Raw genomic sequence first — 17017 nt, forward strand, 5'->3', positions numbered from 1 at the left:
AAACTGTAGTTCACTGTTAACGCTTCATTGTCCTCCATGTTTAGCTCTGTCACGTCAGCCGTTAGCTCTGCTAACTAAACACATTGAAGAACTTTGCCACCTTGGCTACAGTTCTCCATTTAAATGTGTCCTTACCTCAGACCTTTGCTTGTGACTGAGGGGATAGATGGACTGGTACTGCCTGAACGTACCTCGGGAAACTTTTAGAATCTTCATATTTTTAGTAGTAGGTCTCGCGCTGATAGTAACTATAGTTACAGAGATGACACGCTCCGGTTTAACATTAGTCAGCGTGTCATTTGCTATACTCAGCAGTGCTGGTTATATCGGCAAAACCGCCTGTCGTCTGTCAAGATCTCTGTCCGTCCCAAACACATTTTCTGCCGTCCCCGGGACGCCGTTAGTCTCAAGCCCTGAGGCGTAGATATGTTTCTTGGTAGGTTGAGAAAACCAAAAAACTATAACAAGGTATACAAAAAGTATAGAAGGAAATTCCAGAATCAGTCTGAAGCACTGTTATCTATCCACAATGGAGCTTAATTCAGAGAAATCAGAGAAAGCAGCTAATCTCATCTTGCTTCTACTTTTCTACCGAGATAATTTAAGTATTATTTTGCAATTGAAAGAGAATATGTTATTAATTCTGCATACATTAGAGGGCTTTAACTTTGCTTCAACTCTACTTTCAGGATGAGAATCATCTGATAGTGTTTTATTGTAATTCCCTGCTACTCCACCACAAAACCCGATAAACATCCACCGTTAATGAGGCCTGTGAAAAGAGGGTGAGTAAAGCTTTCAGCCTAAATGGGAAGCTGTTTGTTTTTCGGCAGCTGTGCAGCAGCTGCTCTGCCCACACAAATACACACAATCGTAAGCCCTTCACTGTAAAGCACAATACACACACGCAAACACTTACATAAGTGTATCTATTTACTGTACAAAAACACACTATCTAAAGTCTCTTTTTGTTTGTCGTTTAATGTTTGTCGTTGTGTCTCTCTGTTTAATGAAAACACACACAGACAAAGATGGAGACTAGATCAAACCAAACACTACAGCTTTGTGGGGACTTGAAAGGCAATCAGGCGGTCTGAGGCAGAGTGAAGCTTTTAGGTCCGCACCATTAGCTCCCTTTTAGTGGCCGGGGGGGGTTTCCATCTACTTAACCATGCTGGTTTTCAATCTCTGGCTTAGATTTAACAAACAAAGACTCGACCTGTCGGCTCGGTGCATCTCACAGGAGAAGTTACATTGTGTCTGGAGATGAAACAGTTCAGATGTTAAGGCCTCAGTTAACCTCTACAGCTATATTGATTTACACAAAGAATATCAAGTTTACATGACCAGGGGCTTTGTTGTTCTTTACGAGATGTTAGTTTTGTTTCGTGATTCATATATGGTCATATTATTTTATGCTGTAGTTCTTCATACAAAGAACGCTTTCCCTCACTTCTGGTGGCTCTTCAATGTCACCAAATATTTTTCTGCAATAATGTGTTATTTAAAAAAAGTGTCATTGCATGGAGAATGTGAAATTCAAGAAACTATTCTATTGTAATTCATTCCTCATATTGGACCACCATCAGTATAGTGTTTTGAATGCTTTTAGAAAAAGCTTTAAATTTTGAATCATTTACATAATTATTTCTAATTCTTACAGCATTTCTGCCTTATATATAATATATAATATTGTAACAGCTTGTCAACACTTGTAAACATAACTAAGGTTTCTTTTAAAGATGTTTTAATGATACAATTCTGATTTGCTATATAAAATGATGGTTTTAGGATTAACACTAATGCTATATTACATTATCAGATCAAAACGTTACCTCCCTCAGTAAGTAAAGAAAACCTAATTTAATTATTTTTTGTTTACATTTTGACTAAGTTTAAGAGTTTAATTTATATTTATTTAAAAGAGCTGTTACATTACAGTAGGGAAAAAAGAAAACAATATGCATCACTTCATCTATTTATTTCCTCTGCAGCGCGTGATATTACAATTACAACAACATACTATACTTAAGCCTTCTTTGACAGAGAAACATGCAAATGGCCAAACAACTCCAGCACCGACCAACTGATTAATATGCCACAAATCTCACAGCACATTCTTATTATCCAAAAAACATTCACATCTCTTGCTTTTCTTCATGCACGAGAAAAGATTTCAAGTTATAGAAGATCTGCAGACTTTGATTTTATTTTTCATCACACGATATCAAATTGTTTCTATCACTTCCAGGATCAAATAACTGTATAAATATTGACCTTAAATATCCGAGTAATTAGACTGATCTGTATCAAAACACCACATTCTACCATTGTTGACTATACAACGAATACAGAGTGCTTGTTTCATGATACCATCTCATAATACAGCTCTCTAACTAAGTTTAGGTTTGACTCCCAGACACAGAGCCAGCTCATTTCTCTGGATCTTTCCGTCCTTGTTGACGTCACAGTGACGCAGCAGGACGCCTCGCAGTTTGTCCAGCTCAGGACCTGTGAGATTGGGCTGGAGAGGACAGACAGAAGAGAGAGGGAGAGTGGAAAGACATTATACTTATAGTCCGTAAACAACACTATGCCAGAGTGGTGTCACATTAAGTGCTCAGCAGATCTTCAAGCGTTAATAATTCTGAATTTTCCAGTCAAAAAACTTGCGGTTTTATAGAGAGTTGTCGGGCTGCAAGTAACAACAATTTTTGTATTTGATTAATATTCTTCATTAACAGACTAAAGGTTTGTGTTAGGGCTACACTGCGAGATTGCACTGACTTTAAAATGTAACTAATTCTTTTTTTTATTGGTGCCTTTTTGTGTTCAGTTCAATAAAATAATGTTGGAAAGGTCCAACTGAGTACACTTTAATATCTGTTTATATATCACAAATAATATTGTTTTATCTCATATTCCATATTTTCCTCATATCGTGCAGCCCTAGTTTGTGTATATAAATTGTCAAAAGAAATGTCCATTTTAATATTACAGAGTCCAGAGTAGCATCCCAAAATTGCTTAATATTACCATCAATTAAAAATTCATTTTATTCTTATAATTATATTTCATAGAAAGTAGTGAATCTTCAAGGTCGACAAGTTGATATGATATGATATTTGTGCATTTAACTGAAATAATTAATTCTCAGTAATTTCTATTGTTAGAGATTTTGGCAGGTACCTAAAAGGTATTGGGGGTTCAATACCAAGCCCTACGTGTACAGGACATGGAGAAGGAATATTATCAGCAATATGTGATATATATACCTGTAAATTACAGTAATCGTACATTTTTGGTAAACAACGCTCTGTCAGAAAGCATGTTCTCAAAAAACAGCATCATAGTGTCGTACCCTGACCAGCCCCATCATGTCTTTGACAAAGCCGTCCACCTCAGGACCCTCCAGCGCTCCTGTCTTACTCTGAACAGGCAAGAAAGAAAAGGGAAAAGACAGAAATGGAGGATTACTTCATCTAATTCACATCCCACTCACATTATTCACTCAGTCATTTGTCCTCCTTTTCTGGGCGTATTCCTTTGGTTCATTAGTAGGACAGAAACACTTCCCAGCATGCCTTGGAGTAGCTATAGAAAGAACCCAGGAGTGTTTTGCCTGCTAATCATATAGCTATTCACATTACATTTATTTGAAATACACACAAATTGTAGAGAAATAAATTGATGCTTGTAACCCTTCACACAAAAGCTGCTAGTTGCTGTTAAATCAAATCAAATCAAATGTATTTGTATAGCCCAATATCACAAATTATACATTTGTCTCAGTGTGCTTTACAGACTGTACAGGTTACGACACCCTCTGTCCTTAGACCCTCGCATCGCACAAGGAAAAACTTCCTAAAAGAAACCCCAAAATTAAAGGGGGAAAAATGGAAGAAACCTCAGGGAGAGCAACTGAGGAGGGATCCCTCTCCCAGGACAGACAGACGTGCAATAGATGTCGTGTGTACAGGATAAACAACATAGTACAAATACAACATTTGACAGAAATTGTGTTGTGTTGAAAAAAAAAAGAAAGTATGGATGAATCCAGGAAAATGTCAAAAAGGCTTCCCGGTGTCCAGCAGGACCAGGGCAGCAGGCGCAGCCACGATTCATGATCCTGACGTAAACTTTATCAGTGGCAACCTGCCACATGAGAGACAGACACTCCGGGGATGATGCCCCGGATGATGAGTTACTAACATACATTTACATAAATGCATACAGATGGAGAGGGAGAAGAAGAGAGGGAGGAGAGAGGAAGAGAAGGAAGAGAGCAGGGAGGTGTCCCCCGGCAGTCTAAGCCTATAGCAGCATAACTAGGGGCTAATCCAGAGTTTAGGGCCATGTATAATAACTTCAGTTTTGTCTGTGTTTAACATCAAAAAGTTGCTAGACATCCAAGTTTTTATGTCCTTAAGGCATGCTTGAAGTTTAGCCAATTGATTGGTTTCATCTGGTTTAATTGATATAATTGGGTATCATCCGCATAACAATGAAAGTTTATAGAGTGGTTCCTTATAATATTGCCCAAAGGAAGCATTTATAAGGTGAATAGAATCGGTCCAAGTACAGAACCCTGCGGAACTCCAAGACTGACTTTGGCTGTCATGGAGGATTTATCGTTAACAAGTACAAATTGAGATCGCTCAGATAAATAGGACTTGAACCAGCTTAGTGCGGTTCCTTTTATGCCAACACAATGTTCCAGTCTCTGTCGTAGAATGTCATGATCAACAGTGTCGAAAGCAGCACTGAGGTCTAACAAGACAAGAACAGAGACGAGTCCTTTGTCTGATGCCAATAGAAGGTCATTGGTAACTTTCACCAGTGCCGTCTCTGTGCTATGATGAACTCTAAATCCAGATTGAAAAACCTCAAATAAACTATTATTATATAAAAAAATCACATAACTGTTTTGCAATTGCTTTCTCAAGGATTTTAGCGAGAAAGGGAAGGTTAGATATCGGCCTATAGTTGGCTAAAACCTCTGGATCAAGACTAGGCTTTTTAAGAAGTGGTTTTATTACAGCTACTTTAAAGGATTGTGGTACGTAGCCAGATAATAGAGACAGGTTGATCATATTTAATAACGAGGTGTTAATTAAGGGTAAAACTTCTTTAAACAGTTTAGTTGGAATCGGGTCTAAAAGACAGGTTGATGGCTTAGACGATGAGATTGTTGAAGTTAGTTGGTTAAGGTTGATTGGAGTAAAACAGTCTAGATATATTTCAGGAGTTACAGATGTTTTTAAAATTCCGGCAGTTGAAGTTAAGTCATTATCAATTGAGGTCAGGAGGAGATTAATTTTGTCTCTAATAATTATAATTTTATCGTTAAAGAAGCTCATGAAGTCGTCACTACTGAGAGATATAGGAACAGAAGGCTCTGTAGAGCTGTGGCTCTCTGTCAGCCTGGCTACAGTGCTGAAAAGAAACCTGGGGTTGTTCTTATTTTCTTCTATTAAGGAAGAGTAATAAGCTGCTCTGGCATTACGGAGAGCCTTCTTATACGTTTTAAGATGATCTAACCAGACTAAACGAGATTCTTCCAATTTAGTGGAACGCCATTTACTTTCAAGATTTCTCGATTTTTGTTTTAGTTTGTAAATTAAGCCATGGAGCTTTCTTTTTCTGTTTTATGATCTTCTTTGGAGGAGCGACAGAGTCGAGTGTTATTGGCAGTGAGGCTGCAGCGCTATCAACAAGATGATTCATTTGGGAGGGACTAAAGTCCTCCATTATATTGATATTGAGTCCTGGTATTGAATTAAGTGCTGATGGAATCACTTCCTTAAATTTAGTCACAGCACTTTCAGATAAACATCGAGCGTAGGATATTTTGCCTACTGGCTTGTAGTCCAGTAACAGGACTTCAAAAGTTATTAAAAAATGGTCTGATAAAAGAGGATTATGTGGACACACTGATAAACTTTCAATTTCAACACCATATCCCAGAACAAGGTCCAGAGTGTGGTTTAAACAGTGAGTTGGTTCATGTACATTCTGACTGAACCCAATTGAATCTAATATTGAGATAAATGCATTATTAAGGCTGTCACTATCAACATCCACATGAATATTAAAGTCACCTACAATAATTACTTTATCTGTTTTAAGGACTAAACTTGATAAAAATTCTGAGAATTCAGATAGAAATTCAGAATACGGACCAGGAGGGCGGTACACAGTAACAAATAAAACTGGCTTTATTAAGTGTTAAGTGTTTGTTAAGTGCTTGATAAAAGCAGCCACAGTGTGAAACATGAGTGACTGGAGGCTGATGGTGCCCACAGGTCACAAAACTTCTCCAAGCATTAAAGTAAGTGAGGCAGAATTAACACACGGGCCATTTGTACTTGCACTTTACAGGAAAGGTCATGAACATGATATAAAGGCCGTGTCACACATATCCGTATGACAGAAACCGGCATACGAAAATTTGTTAGAGTCCAAATACGTCCAACTTTTCATCGGATCGGAAAAGTAAACATATACAGATACGCATGTCTAACCTGTTGATAGTGTATCACTTAATAATACAAAATGTATCAGACGAATGCCACATTATGCAAATTTGAGAGTGTCAATTGGGCTGGATTTCTTTTGTATATCTTTATATATCTATAAAGTAAGATATTGAGAGAGAGTGTTTGCTGTCCTCCTCTGCAACATAGCATTTCCTACAGGCTAGCTGACAATACAAACCTGCAACCTTTTGGTCAGAAGCCCTCTGTGTTAATTGTCCATATTGTCACATAGTTTCCTGTAGGACATAAACTTATGAAATAGCAGTCATCATCTGTGTCCCACCCAGTGTGTTGTTGTACTTACAACATCATAATGTTCAAAGATCTTCATAAAGTCTCTCTTTCTCTCGTCTTTACCGCTGGCCTTGGGAAAAGAAGAGAGGAGTTGTGAGAATATTGGAGGAGAGAAATGAGTTTAAAATAACAGAACAGAACTTAATTAACGGTTGCCACATGATTTACTTATGTTTTCAACTGCCAAATAGTGTTGTCACAATACCGACATTTTGATTTTGATACCAATACAATAGTTAAGTATCACAATACTCTAAATGGAAACAATACATGAAACTAAAACAATAGGGATTCTATACTATCAATATCGGATAAACGACGAGTGTCGAAATGCATTTATAATGAAAATCTTAACTTTTTAATTTTCTACATAGAGTAAATGACTAATCTAAGGTAATATTTACTGGACTGTCTGAAACTATAGAAACACCACATTTGTCCTACAACAAGTTGTGAACATTGCGAAGTTCTAATACTTAACCGATTTTAACAAAAAAGTATTGAAAAGTACCTAGATGTTGGTATACACTACACTACTGACAAATATTAAAGAAAAATATGTAGAATACACTTACATCCATTTGGAACTGGAGGAGGAAGTTCTCCTCTAAAGCCAAGATCCTAATGGAGGTGGAAAAACGAGTTATTATTGCGATGAAATAGTCAAGATTTATTTAAGAGTTCACCACAGGTTGGTGCATCTTTTTATTTTTTTCTTCGTAATCAAAACACTAATAGTCAGAGTTTAGTATTTTGTTCTACTGTAATACCGAAAGTAACAATGTAGAAATCCCCATTCAGTTGCTTTTAGCTCTCTCAGTTAACATTTGGCAAAATGTGATAAATCTCTTTTTATGAACATTATAACCATCTGTCACTTGAGTAATGCAAATACAATTACAGGTGACAGACATCTTAACATAGACTTTTTAAAATAGATCTTCCTGCTCTTTGAAAAGTACCTGGCCAAGTCGTTCAAATCCAAAAAGCCATCCTTGTTTTTGTCAAAGATTTTCATCTGCAAGAAAAACGAGAGGTACTGAGACATAAAAAAAACCTTCAGCGACTGTGAATCTCTCTTTCTGGCTTCTTTCTTTCTCACTCGCACTGTCTTTTCTTTTCAGTCTTTTCAACTTCTTTTTGTGAAAATAAGCATGGTGATTGGATTTTCCATTTCAATTAATTTATTACCGTTTAGAGACTGGTTTGTTAGGAAGTTAAACAGGTTATAATTATCTCTCTAATATCTATTTTATATTGCTGGGAAAACATCTTCAAACAACTGTATTTATTCAATTTTCTCCCAGAAATCTACATTTTACAAGATTACATTTGAAAACATCATGATAGCGTTAAAATTGAGCTTCGCCCAATCCAAATCTTTACTCCATTAACTTCAGCTGTTAGCTCCGTTATTTAGCCAAGCAGGACTGTGCTGCCCACCAGCTGCTAACAGCTAACAATAACTAGCTCTCCTCTTGCCGATTTCAACAAAGATTTGTTGTTCACACCTGACTAAAAACACCTTAGATGCTAAAGCTGTATTACTACCATTGTGTCTGTGTACTCCTCCAGTTTATCAGATGAGACATCCTTGTGATGTTGTTGGAACAGATCTCCCAGGAAGGCCTAAGAACAAAAGTTTATCTCATCGTCAGACATTCCAGGATTTTATAGCGAGGAAGAGGACAAACATCTGAAATAGTGGCTGAGGGCTACAGTCATTATTTGTCAATGAATTTGGTTCCTCATACAGAAAAAACATGTATAACTGGTTCGGTTGTGTGAAGGGATGTGCATTTTGTTGTGTTGGCAACTTTACCTTAAGCTCCCGAGCTGATATGTAGCCGCTGCAGTCAACATCGTATTTCCTCCATATCTACAGTGTGCAGGAAAGGGCAAATGCTGACATGCAATGTGCAACAGTGGTGAAAGGTGAATTTGAACTAGTCATCATAGCAAGTAGTGTTATTATGTTGTGTTTTTCTGATGCAACATTTACAATGAGAACTGTGATTCACTGTTAAAAATATCACACTTGATTAGATGCAACTTGTAATTGAAACATTATCAAAAAAAACAACCCTGCAATGCATGTTATCACCACTACTTAAGTCAGTTTAGAATCATAGTGCTGAGGTTGTTGGGAGACTTCCTCATACTTGAATGTGTTGCAACTGTTTTACGTTATCCCGCCACTGGAATCTAATTCTACAAATAGTGTTAGAGATGCCCCGGTCACAATTTCGTTCAACGACAACGTTATAGTTTACCTTTGCCCAATACAAATGCTTACTAAATACAATTGAACGCATCATAATGCAACCTCCATTGACGCTAGCTGTTAGCTACATTATTTACCAAGCACAACTGTGCTGCCCACCAGCTGCTGGTAGCGTGTTGAGCCTGAGCAACCATGTGCAGCTCCTGGCCAGTGAACGAGGTGGCAGACGGTAATACACTACACTGCACGCACACTGTTGTTGCTCTCAGCCGCATGCACAAGATTGTTTTACCACAGGTGTGTAGTACTAGTTTAATGCTCCTGTATAATACTGGTCTTATAGCCTTTCAGTGACACATTATAACCAATCTATTCCTAATAGTTTATAATCTTTTATCTTACCTTCATGAAGTCAACACTGTTGTCCAGAGGAGCTTCTCTGCGGAAAATTAACAGGAAGTTCTCATCTTCAGGGAGGATCATATTGGCCAACTAGAAAACAGGGCAGAGGCCAGAACAGGCAGCAGTGATTGGATAATGCAATTCTATGAGGCTTTCTATCTGGTTAAGTATTGTCCATTTTATTCTAAAAGAGAGAAGAACCAAGTGTAGAGCAGTCATGTAAACTCCAGAACAATTGTCTAACCTGGTCTGGTGTTGTAATTCTGATCAGATCAGGGGTCAGTTTTAATTAGTTTGATTTTCTACAGAAGAAATCGATCCAATGACTATTGACATTTGTGTCAATGAAGCTTATGGATTATCCTGATAAACTGTCGACACTGTACAGTATAAGAGACTTTCTATTTGAATTCACCTTTATTGGATGGCAGCAGAAGTTTCAGCAACAGATCTCTCTCAACCTCCGCAAACTGAAAATATCTGCATTGCTACATACGAGGGACGTGTGAGAATTTATGTTTACTGTGATTTGCAGCACTACACCAGTTCGTCCTGGCTCCTCTCCAGTTCATGTTCTTTCCTGTCCTTCTTTAATAGTATCAGCACTCCATTAGCAGATTAAACTGGCCTCCATCATCAATCTATTTATAATACAAAATGACACTGCGGCCAATTGATTCACAAAGCTAAAGAACAGTCAGAAAAAAGCGCAATGCACCAACAGTGCTGGCAACTCCAGAGTTCAGGAAAGAAACACTTACTGTCAGTAATTGGATAACAAAGTAGCATATTTATAATACCCACAGTAGTCTTGTCTTAACCCTCACTATGGATTTTCGTTTTTGTCATTTTGGCTGGTTATTGCTTCTGGCATTGCATATGGCATAGATTTTAGCAAAATGTGAGTTTTCTTTTTAGAAGTTAAACCTCATCTCCTAAAATAAGTATATAACCGTGTAGACAAAATACAGACAAGCAGACCTTTTAAGAATAAAAATGTCCCCATTAAAACAACAATTTTTAAGTTCTACACAAGTTTGATTCAATGTATCAAAATCAATGTTGTTGCAAATCAGACACATGAGACTGTGAAAAGAAATACCCCCCCTATTATACAGAAAATATATCTATGTTTTCCTTTCATAAAAAGCAACAGTGGCATTATGTAACAAACAAAAACATTCTGAAAATTAATCAATATTTTGTAATTTTGATCAGAACTGATGTTGATAAAAACTTTACTCAGTAAAAGTGGAAAATAATATCAATAGATAGTATTATTATAGCAGTTCTAGGAAGGGGACATGTGCTTCTAAGGTAACAAGTGCTTTTCTGCTGCTAATCATTGATAAATCCCAGACTGTGAAAACCCTAGCATTTAGTGTACAGACAATAATAAAAATAATAAAAAATGAATAACAACAGTGAAATTATGACGCAGCCAGAAGGCAAAGCTCTCAATCTACCGGTCGATCTTCGTTCATACCCTCACCTACTGACATGAAGGCTGGGTCATGACCGAAAGAACGAGATCACGGGTACAAGCGGCCGAAATGTGTTTTCTCAGACGGGTGGCTGGCGTCTCCCTTAGAGATAGGGTGAGAAGCTCAGCCATCCGTGAGAGACTCGGAGTAGAGCCGCTGCTCCTTTACGTTGAAAGGAGCCAGTTGAGGTGGTTCGGGCATCTATTAAGGATGCCACCTGGGCGCCTCCCTAGGGAGGTGTTCCAGGCACGTCCTATCTCCTCACTGGCCTGGGAACGCCTCGGGATCCCTCAGTTGGAGCTGGAGGATGTGACCCGGAGAAGGGAAGTTTGGGGTTCCTTACTGGAACTGCTGCTGCCCCCACGACCTGACCCCCGGATAAGCGGTAGACGATGGATGGATGGACATTTTGTCCTCTAAGGACATCGGGCACACCTTTTTTAAAGTGAGACACAAGGGGTAATAACATACACCTACGCATACACCAGTAGAGTGTAACTCTTCAGACTGTATAGAGCTTTATAGATGGCAGTTAAAAGATGATGGATGACAAGTTTGAAACCCTCATTTAATCAAGTATCCACCACTGAAGTGAGTAAAAGTGAGTCTCTGCCAGATCCATGACAAGTTTCTCAATTCAGGATCATTGCCATTAATTAAGTATGCTACAAGTGCACAGGATACTAATGCTTTGGGATGGGCTCCCTAACTTCTTCCTAGTGCTATTTGTAGAGGAGAGTCGAACATATAAGGAGAAATAGAAGACAAAAACTAGTCAGTAGAGACATATTTATCATGTATGTTCACAACATGAGCCTAGTCCTATATTCTTACTGTTCTGAGTCGCTGGATCACCCAGTCAGACACTGGCCTCAAAAGGTAGATCAGGTTTTGAACATGTATGAGCAATCCACACTAAATACAGTACTGTACAGTATTGTGTGTACAGTTTCTTTGTCAATGACGGTGTTTCTGCTATCAGCTACATTCATTAAGTCACATAACATATGTTAATGTTCCAATAAGATTCAAACAGTGAGGTATACAGATTTACATTTGGAAAAGAAAAATGCCACGGGTATCAATCGGAAAGAAACAGTCGGATGGGTGCCTAGTTGGCAGGGCGTGTAGCTACAAAGAGGTTTGACCATACTGTTCCTGCATCAGCCACAGTGAATCAGTTGTAAGTGTATTGTATTGATTTTATTTTCTAGCTCTACAGTATGAGTAAAAGCCAAAGCATGTGGGGTCTATGAGGACAATGCATTAAGTGATGACCTAATGAATGGTCTATGAAGCACTGCTGCTGTGCCAAGCGCTGCATCGATTACTCTGACTGGAGACTGAAAAAGCAATGCAATCAAAATGACCTTAAACAGCTGCATAGTACAAGCTGCATCATATGTTGGCTACATATATATGAGAGAGAGAGAGAGAGAGAGGAGAGAGAGAGAGAGGAGAGAGAGAGCATGAGAGAGAGAGGAGAGAGAGAGGAGGAAGAGGAGAGAGAGAGAGGAGAGAGAGAGGAGAGAGAGAGAGAGAGGAGAGAGATGAGAGAGAGAGACGAGAGAGAGATGAGAGAGAAGTGAGGAGAGGAGAGGAGAGAGAGAGAGAGAGAAAAAGAAGGGGCGGAGGAGATGGACGATGCATTGTAGAATAAAGAGGACGTTTAGCAGATGGTGACGGAGAAAGTGGTGTAGTGAGGGAGTGAGTTGACTGCTGCTGGATGATGCCAAACTGCTTAGTTTGTTTATGGACCATAACTATGAAGGAGGATTTTATATATCAAGAGTTCATCTTCACTAACTATAAAATACCCTTTCTTACATATGAAGGAAATCAAGTGAATGAGGGAGAGATTTTAGACGTAGAAATTGTATAGTACCTCCTGAATCTGTAGTTTCCCATCAGCAGTGACATCGTAGGCGGACATAAACCTTTGCTTCAGCCTCTGGACTTTCTCTTCAGTCACTTTCTCCTGTAGAGACACAACAGATTAAAATGCAACTTAAAGCCATAATGAACCTGGACACAGATATGATGGGGCAAAGTTAAATGGTAGATACAGTAAATTGTAATTAATTGATTACTTGTTGTTTTACACTGAATCCTTAGTCACATTTTTATTTTATTTTTTGAAAAAAACGATATCAAAGGATTTAAAAACGTAACCGGCTGACTAATCACAGTATTTTAAGATTTGTCACCATGGATACTCCTTTGATCTCCTTTTTCCTCTCAAGGTTTGCTGTGTAACTGCCTGTAAAGCGTTTATGCTGCTCACTCTACATGTCCGTGGTCTTTCTAATAAACACAACAAATACTGTTTCTCACCACAAACATTCCCTCCTGAATATGAGATTTTTCTAATCCATAGTGCCATGATTGTGTGAGTTTTAATGCATGTACAGTTGTGTTAGTCCAGGACTTGACTACCTTTGGCTCCAGCGAGCAGTTTACTGCAAATACCTCAGTGAAATATTATAGCCCATCTAAACTCTCTCATTAGTCTACAGCACGTAGCTATAGATAATAAACAGTCAGTGAGTAAATTCACTCATGAAGCGTGATGCACTTCAGGATGTGGAGTATGAACATATTCTAGCAGATCATATCAAAGGATAAAGTGAGATGAAAAAGCTACGATAGCTTGTTGCGTGCTTATCTGAGTTAAGAATCATATTTCCTTTTCCTGTCCAGACCACTCTTTCTCAACCAGAGCTCAGACTAAGCAGGAAGCAACTGAAGGCGAGAATATTTTCAGCCATTGTGGTTATTTTACAAACCCCCCATCACTGAACTGTAACTATAGAAACCTGTTGATCTGCGGCGCTGAAGCCTTGATTCATGGTTTCATGCAGTGCAGAGCACAAAGTCTGCCGACTAGCTGGTGCCGGATGCTTGCTCATTACAACAATTTGTCTTCCTCATCAGGTTTAGTTTTATCAGGACACTCATGTTTGGCGCCAGTGATCTCCTGTTGCTAAGCAGAAATTTTGAAAGCAAATACACTGCATAACAAACTTGTGTATTCAGGTTCTAACTAATATATTACAGTGTATCACATGCAGATTCAGAGCAATTCATTGAAAATTGTGTTGCTTCATGTAAGAAATATCTGCATAATTACTGGAGTTGTTTCACTAGAGGAAATAAAAAGACAAAAAATAGAAAGTAAACATGTGGTTAATGTCACCCAATGGCTGAATATAATATAATAGGCTTCCTGTATCATGAGAAATGCACAACAGTACTTATTCCTGGGGGCATTCATAATTAAAAGCAAACATCAGAGAAACAAAGTGAGTGTTCGGTGGTCTGTTTGTTTAATTTTACCCCGTTAGTGTCTGAGGCAGTCCAATCACAAGCAAACACACACTGAACATGTGCTAATAGTTGTATGCCCACTTGATTTTCCATTATAACAGGTAGGTAACTTTTCCTTTGACAGTGTCCAGAGCTCTTTAATTGTGTTTCGCTTGCCATCGTTACTCACCCCACCCCCATCGAGATGACTGCATAAAGCTTCAGCTGCCCACACAGAGTTCACAAGTACTGCAGTCTGTGTGTGAAGCCAAATGTATATCCTAGAATCTGATTCAAGATTTAATGTTGATAAATGGTGTCTTATATTAAATAATTAACCTAAGCATGAGAAAATGAATTACCATTTCATGCAGATCATTGAATTTAATGGTAAATTTCACAATAAATGTTGACTGTACTAGTAGACCATGTGCATTAAAGTAAATGACAAGATACACTTCACAAGATTTTGGTTTAAAAACAGTAATGTACATTACTTACACTGTATTATTATTATTGATTTCTGAAATACTCAAACCTACAACCAACGTTCAAAGTCATTTAAATCCCATTTCTTCCCAATTCTGATACTTTGTTTGACTTCAGTAGATCTATGTCCTCATTCCTAAATGCATTAAGTTGCTGCCATCTGATTGGCTGATTAGATATTTGACACAGTATAGTCTCATATGCATTTGCAGAAGGAAATGATGTTCGTGCTTGTTCAGCTGCCTTTGACGTGCACGCAAGTTATGGATTAATTAATTTAAACAAAATTGACTTACCTTTGGACCCAGTCTCTTCATCATGTGACGGAAAAAGTCATCAAGCTCTTTGTCCTCAATGTAGCCATTATCTGTCCATTAAAACACAAACAAACAAGTCCTTAGACTATAGATCCAGTGAAGCAAGTATGAAATGCGTTTCAAAATTCAAATACTGAGTGAGAACGTATAAAGTCACGACTAAATTATTTTCAGGTTACTATAGGTTTGACCCGTGTAAAGTCTTGCTGCTTGCTGTAACTGTGCACTTTCCATTTTGTATCAAGCTCCTTTCAGACATGGCACATATGTGAAATGGTACTTTTTCCAATATACGTTCACATAGGACTTTCTTCAGACACAAACGGGACAGTTATTCTGCAATGAAAACAATATTTAACATACATTTTTTTATTACTTCCTACAACTAGGAATCACATTTGTCATCACAAATAAGGACGGTCTGTTGTGTGACAGCAGGAGATGCATTTTAAAGTACTGTACCATCTGTTTAGGGTACATGGACAAAATAGATTAAATAAATATGTCATTAACTCACCATCTGCATCAAAGTGTTGCCATATTTCCAGGAAACCAGCTGCATCCAGGATATCAAAAGCACTGTCCATTTTGATAAAGAAAGGCAAAGTAAGCTGTCAACAGAGGAGACAAACTGTGTTGCACTGTTCAGTTGCCTGCTTGGTTGACATATGCTCTTTCTGTCTTAGTAAAAACCACACCTTCTCAGTAAGAGAGTGTGTGTATGTGTGTGCGTGTGTGTGTGTGTGAGTGCAAGAGAGAGAGAGAGCATACTGTAGCACTGTATTTGCCATCTGGTGGCTGTATTGTTACACTACAAAGCAGATCTTCAACAACAGTTACAAAAAAGACAGTGCAGTGATTTTAAAGCCTGTCAAATTATTTTAATTATTTTAATTAAAATTTTAATTAATTTTAATTATTTGCGTGAATGACTTGGTGAAACATTGATCCACAACGAAATGGAACAAAAAACGTATTAAGACTGATGATGAGCAAACATGTCATTTGCATTTTTATTTTTCCAGCTCGAGGAAAACAGTCATTGATTTGCGTCATTTCTTTTTTGAATGATGAAAGTAACATTGATTACATGTAATAACAAATTAATACATACAAATAATTAATTTCTACATTTATGAACACAATGTACATGTGAGAGCAAAAACAACAAAGGATCAAGACATCACCGGCAACTTTTTTTTATTCCAAATAAGTTACAAACAAACCCCTAGTATAGTAGTGTACTTAGTACCAAAACAATATAGGATTTGCTGTGTTCACATAGGCGTGTGAATGTATCAGTGTGTATATTACACATACATATATACACATGCACACTCCTACATGTATGAAAGCACATATATACATACAGTACAACTCACATCATGCAGTCATACACACGTAGACTCAGGAGTCTCCCCTCAATGCTACTGCTTATTTTCACTTTTTCCCCTCCGTGCACCAACAGTAATGAAGCGGGATTCTCATTTTTCAGGATTGAAAACATCAGTTTTTCACACAACTTGACAGAAACACAGCCAGCTGCTTCCGAAATCCCAAACACACAGAAGAGGGTGTCCATGTGATATCCTTGCAATGGCTAAACATATCAACAGCTCACAGCCACACGTGTTCGCATTAAACCTATTGCAAAGTAGTGTTTTTCTTTTTTTCTCAGTGTTCTGAAACACCTTTCAAACTGAAAAATGTTAGATTTTTGGGACTGAGACTGTAACTTGAAGCAGTTGTTGACATCGGAGATGAACTATTTACAGCAGTGTTATTTCAGAGCCATGATTAGTGACAAAGAAGCAAAATGTTATCAGAATAATCCTACAAAAAGACATCGAAAGACACCATAGGAAAAGGTGCACCAGTACGACCTTTGGCCCCGACTTGAATCTGACAAATGTCAAGTCGGCCCCTTTCACACTGCACATAGAGAACGAGGTCGATGCACGG

The 17017-nt window shown here is 38.0% G+C and overlaps 1 protein-coding gene across 1 annotated transcript; it reads right to left on the bottom strand.

Annotated features, from left to right (window-relative positions):
* Nucleotides 1-1960: 1960 nt before the first annotated feature.
* LOC115021302 (secretagogin-like) lies at nt 1961-15756 on the bottom strand. Its single transcript, XM_029451649.1, has 11 exons — nt 15573-15756; nt 15035-15105; nt 12829-12921; nt 9460-9549; nt 8656-8712; nt 8385-8462; nt 7796-7851; nt 7409-7454; nt 6844-6903; nt 3362-3430; nt 1961-2524 (listed from the first exon to the last, which is right to left on the bottom strand). The coding sequence occupies exons 1-11, from the start codon at nt 15640-15642 to the stop codon at nt 2393-2395; spliced, it is 822 nt and encodes a 273-aa protein (XP_029307509.1). The 5' UTR covers nt 15643-15756; the 3' UTR covers nt 1961-2392.
* Between the last annotated feature and the right edge of the window lie 1261 nt (nt 15757-17017).

Source organism: Cottoperca gobio, chromosome 16, assembly GCF_900634415.1.
Source record: "Cottoperca gobio chromosome 16, fCotGob3.1, whole genome shotgun sequence".
In the NCBI taxonomy this organism is placed as follows: Eukaryota; Metazoa; Chordata; class Actinopteri; order Perciformes; family Bovichtidae; genus Cottoperca; species Cottoperca gobio.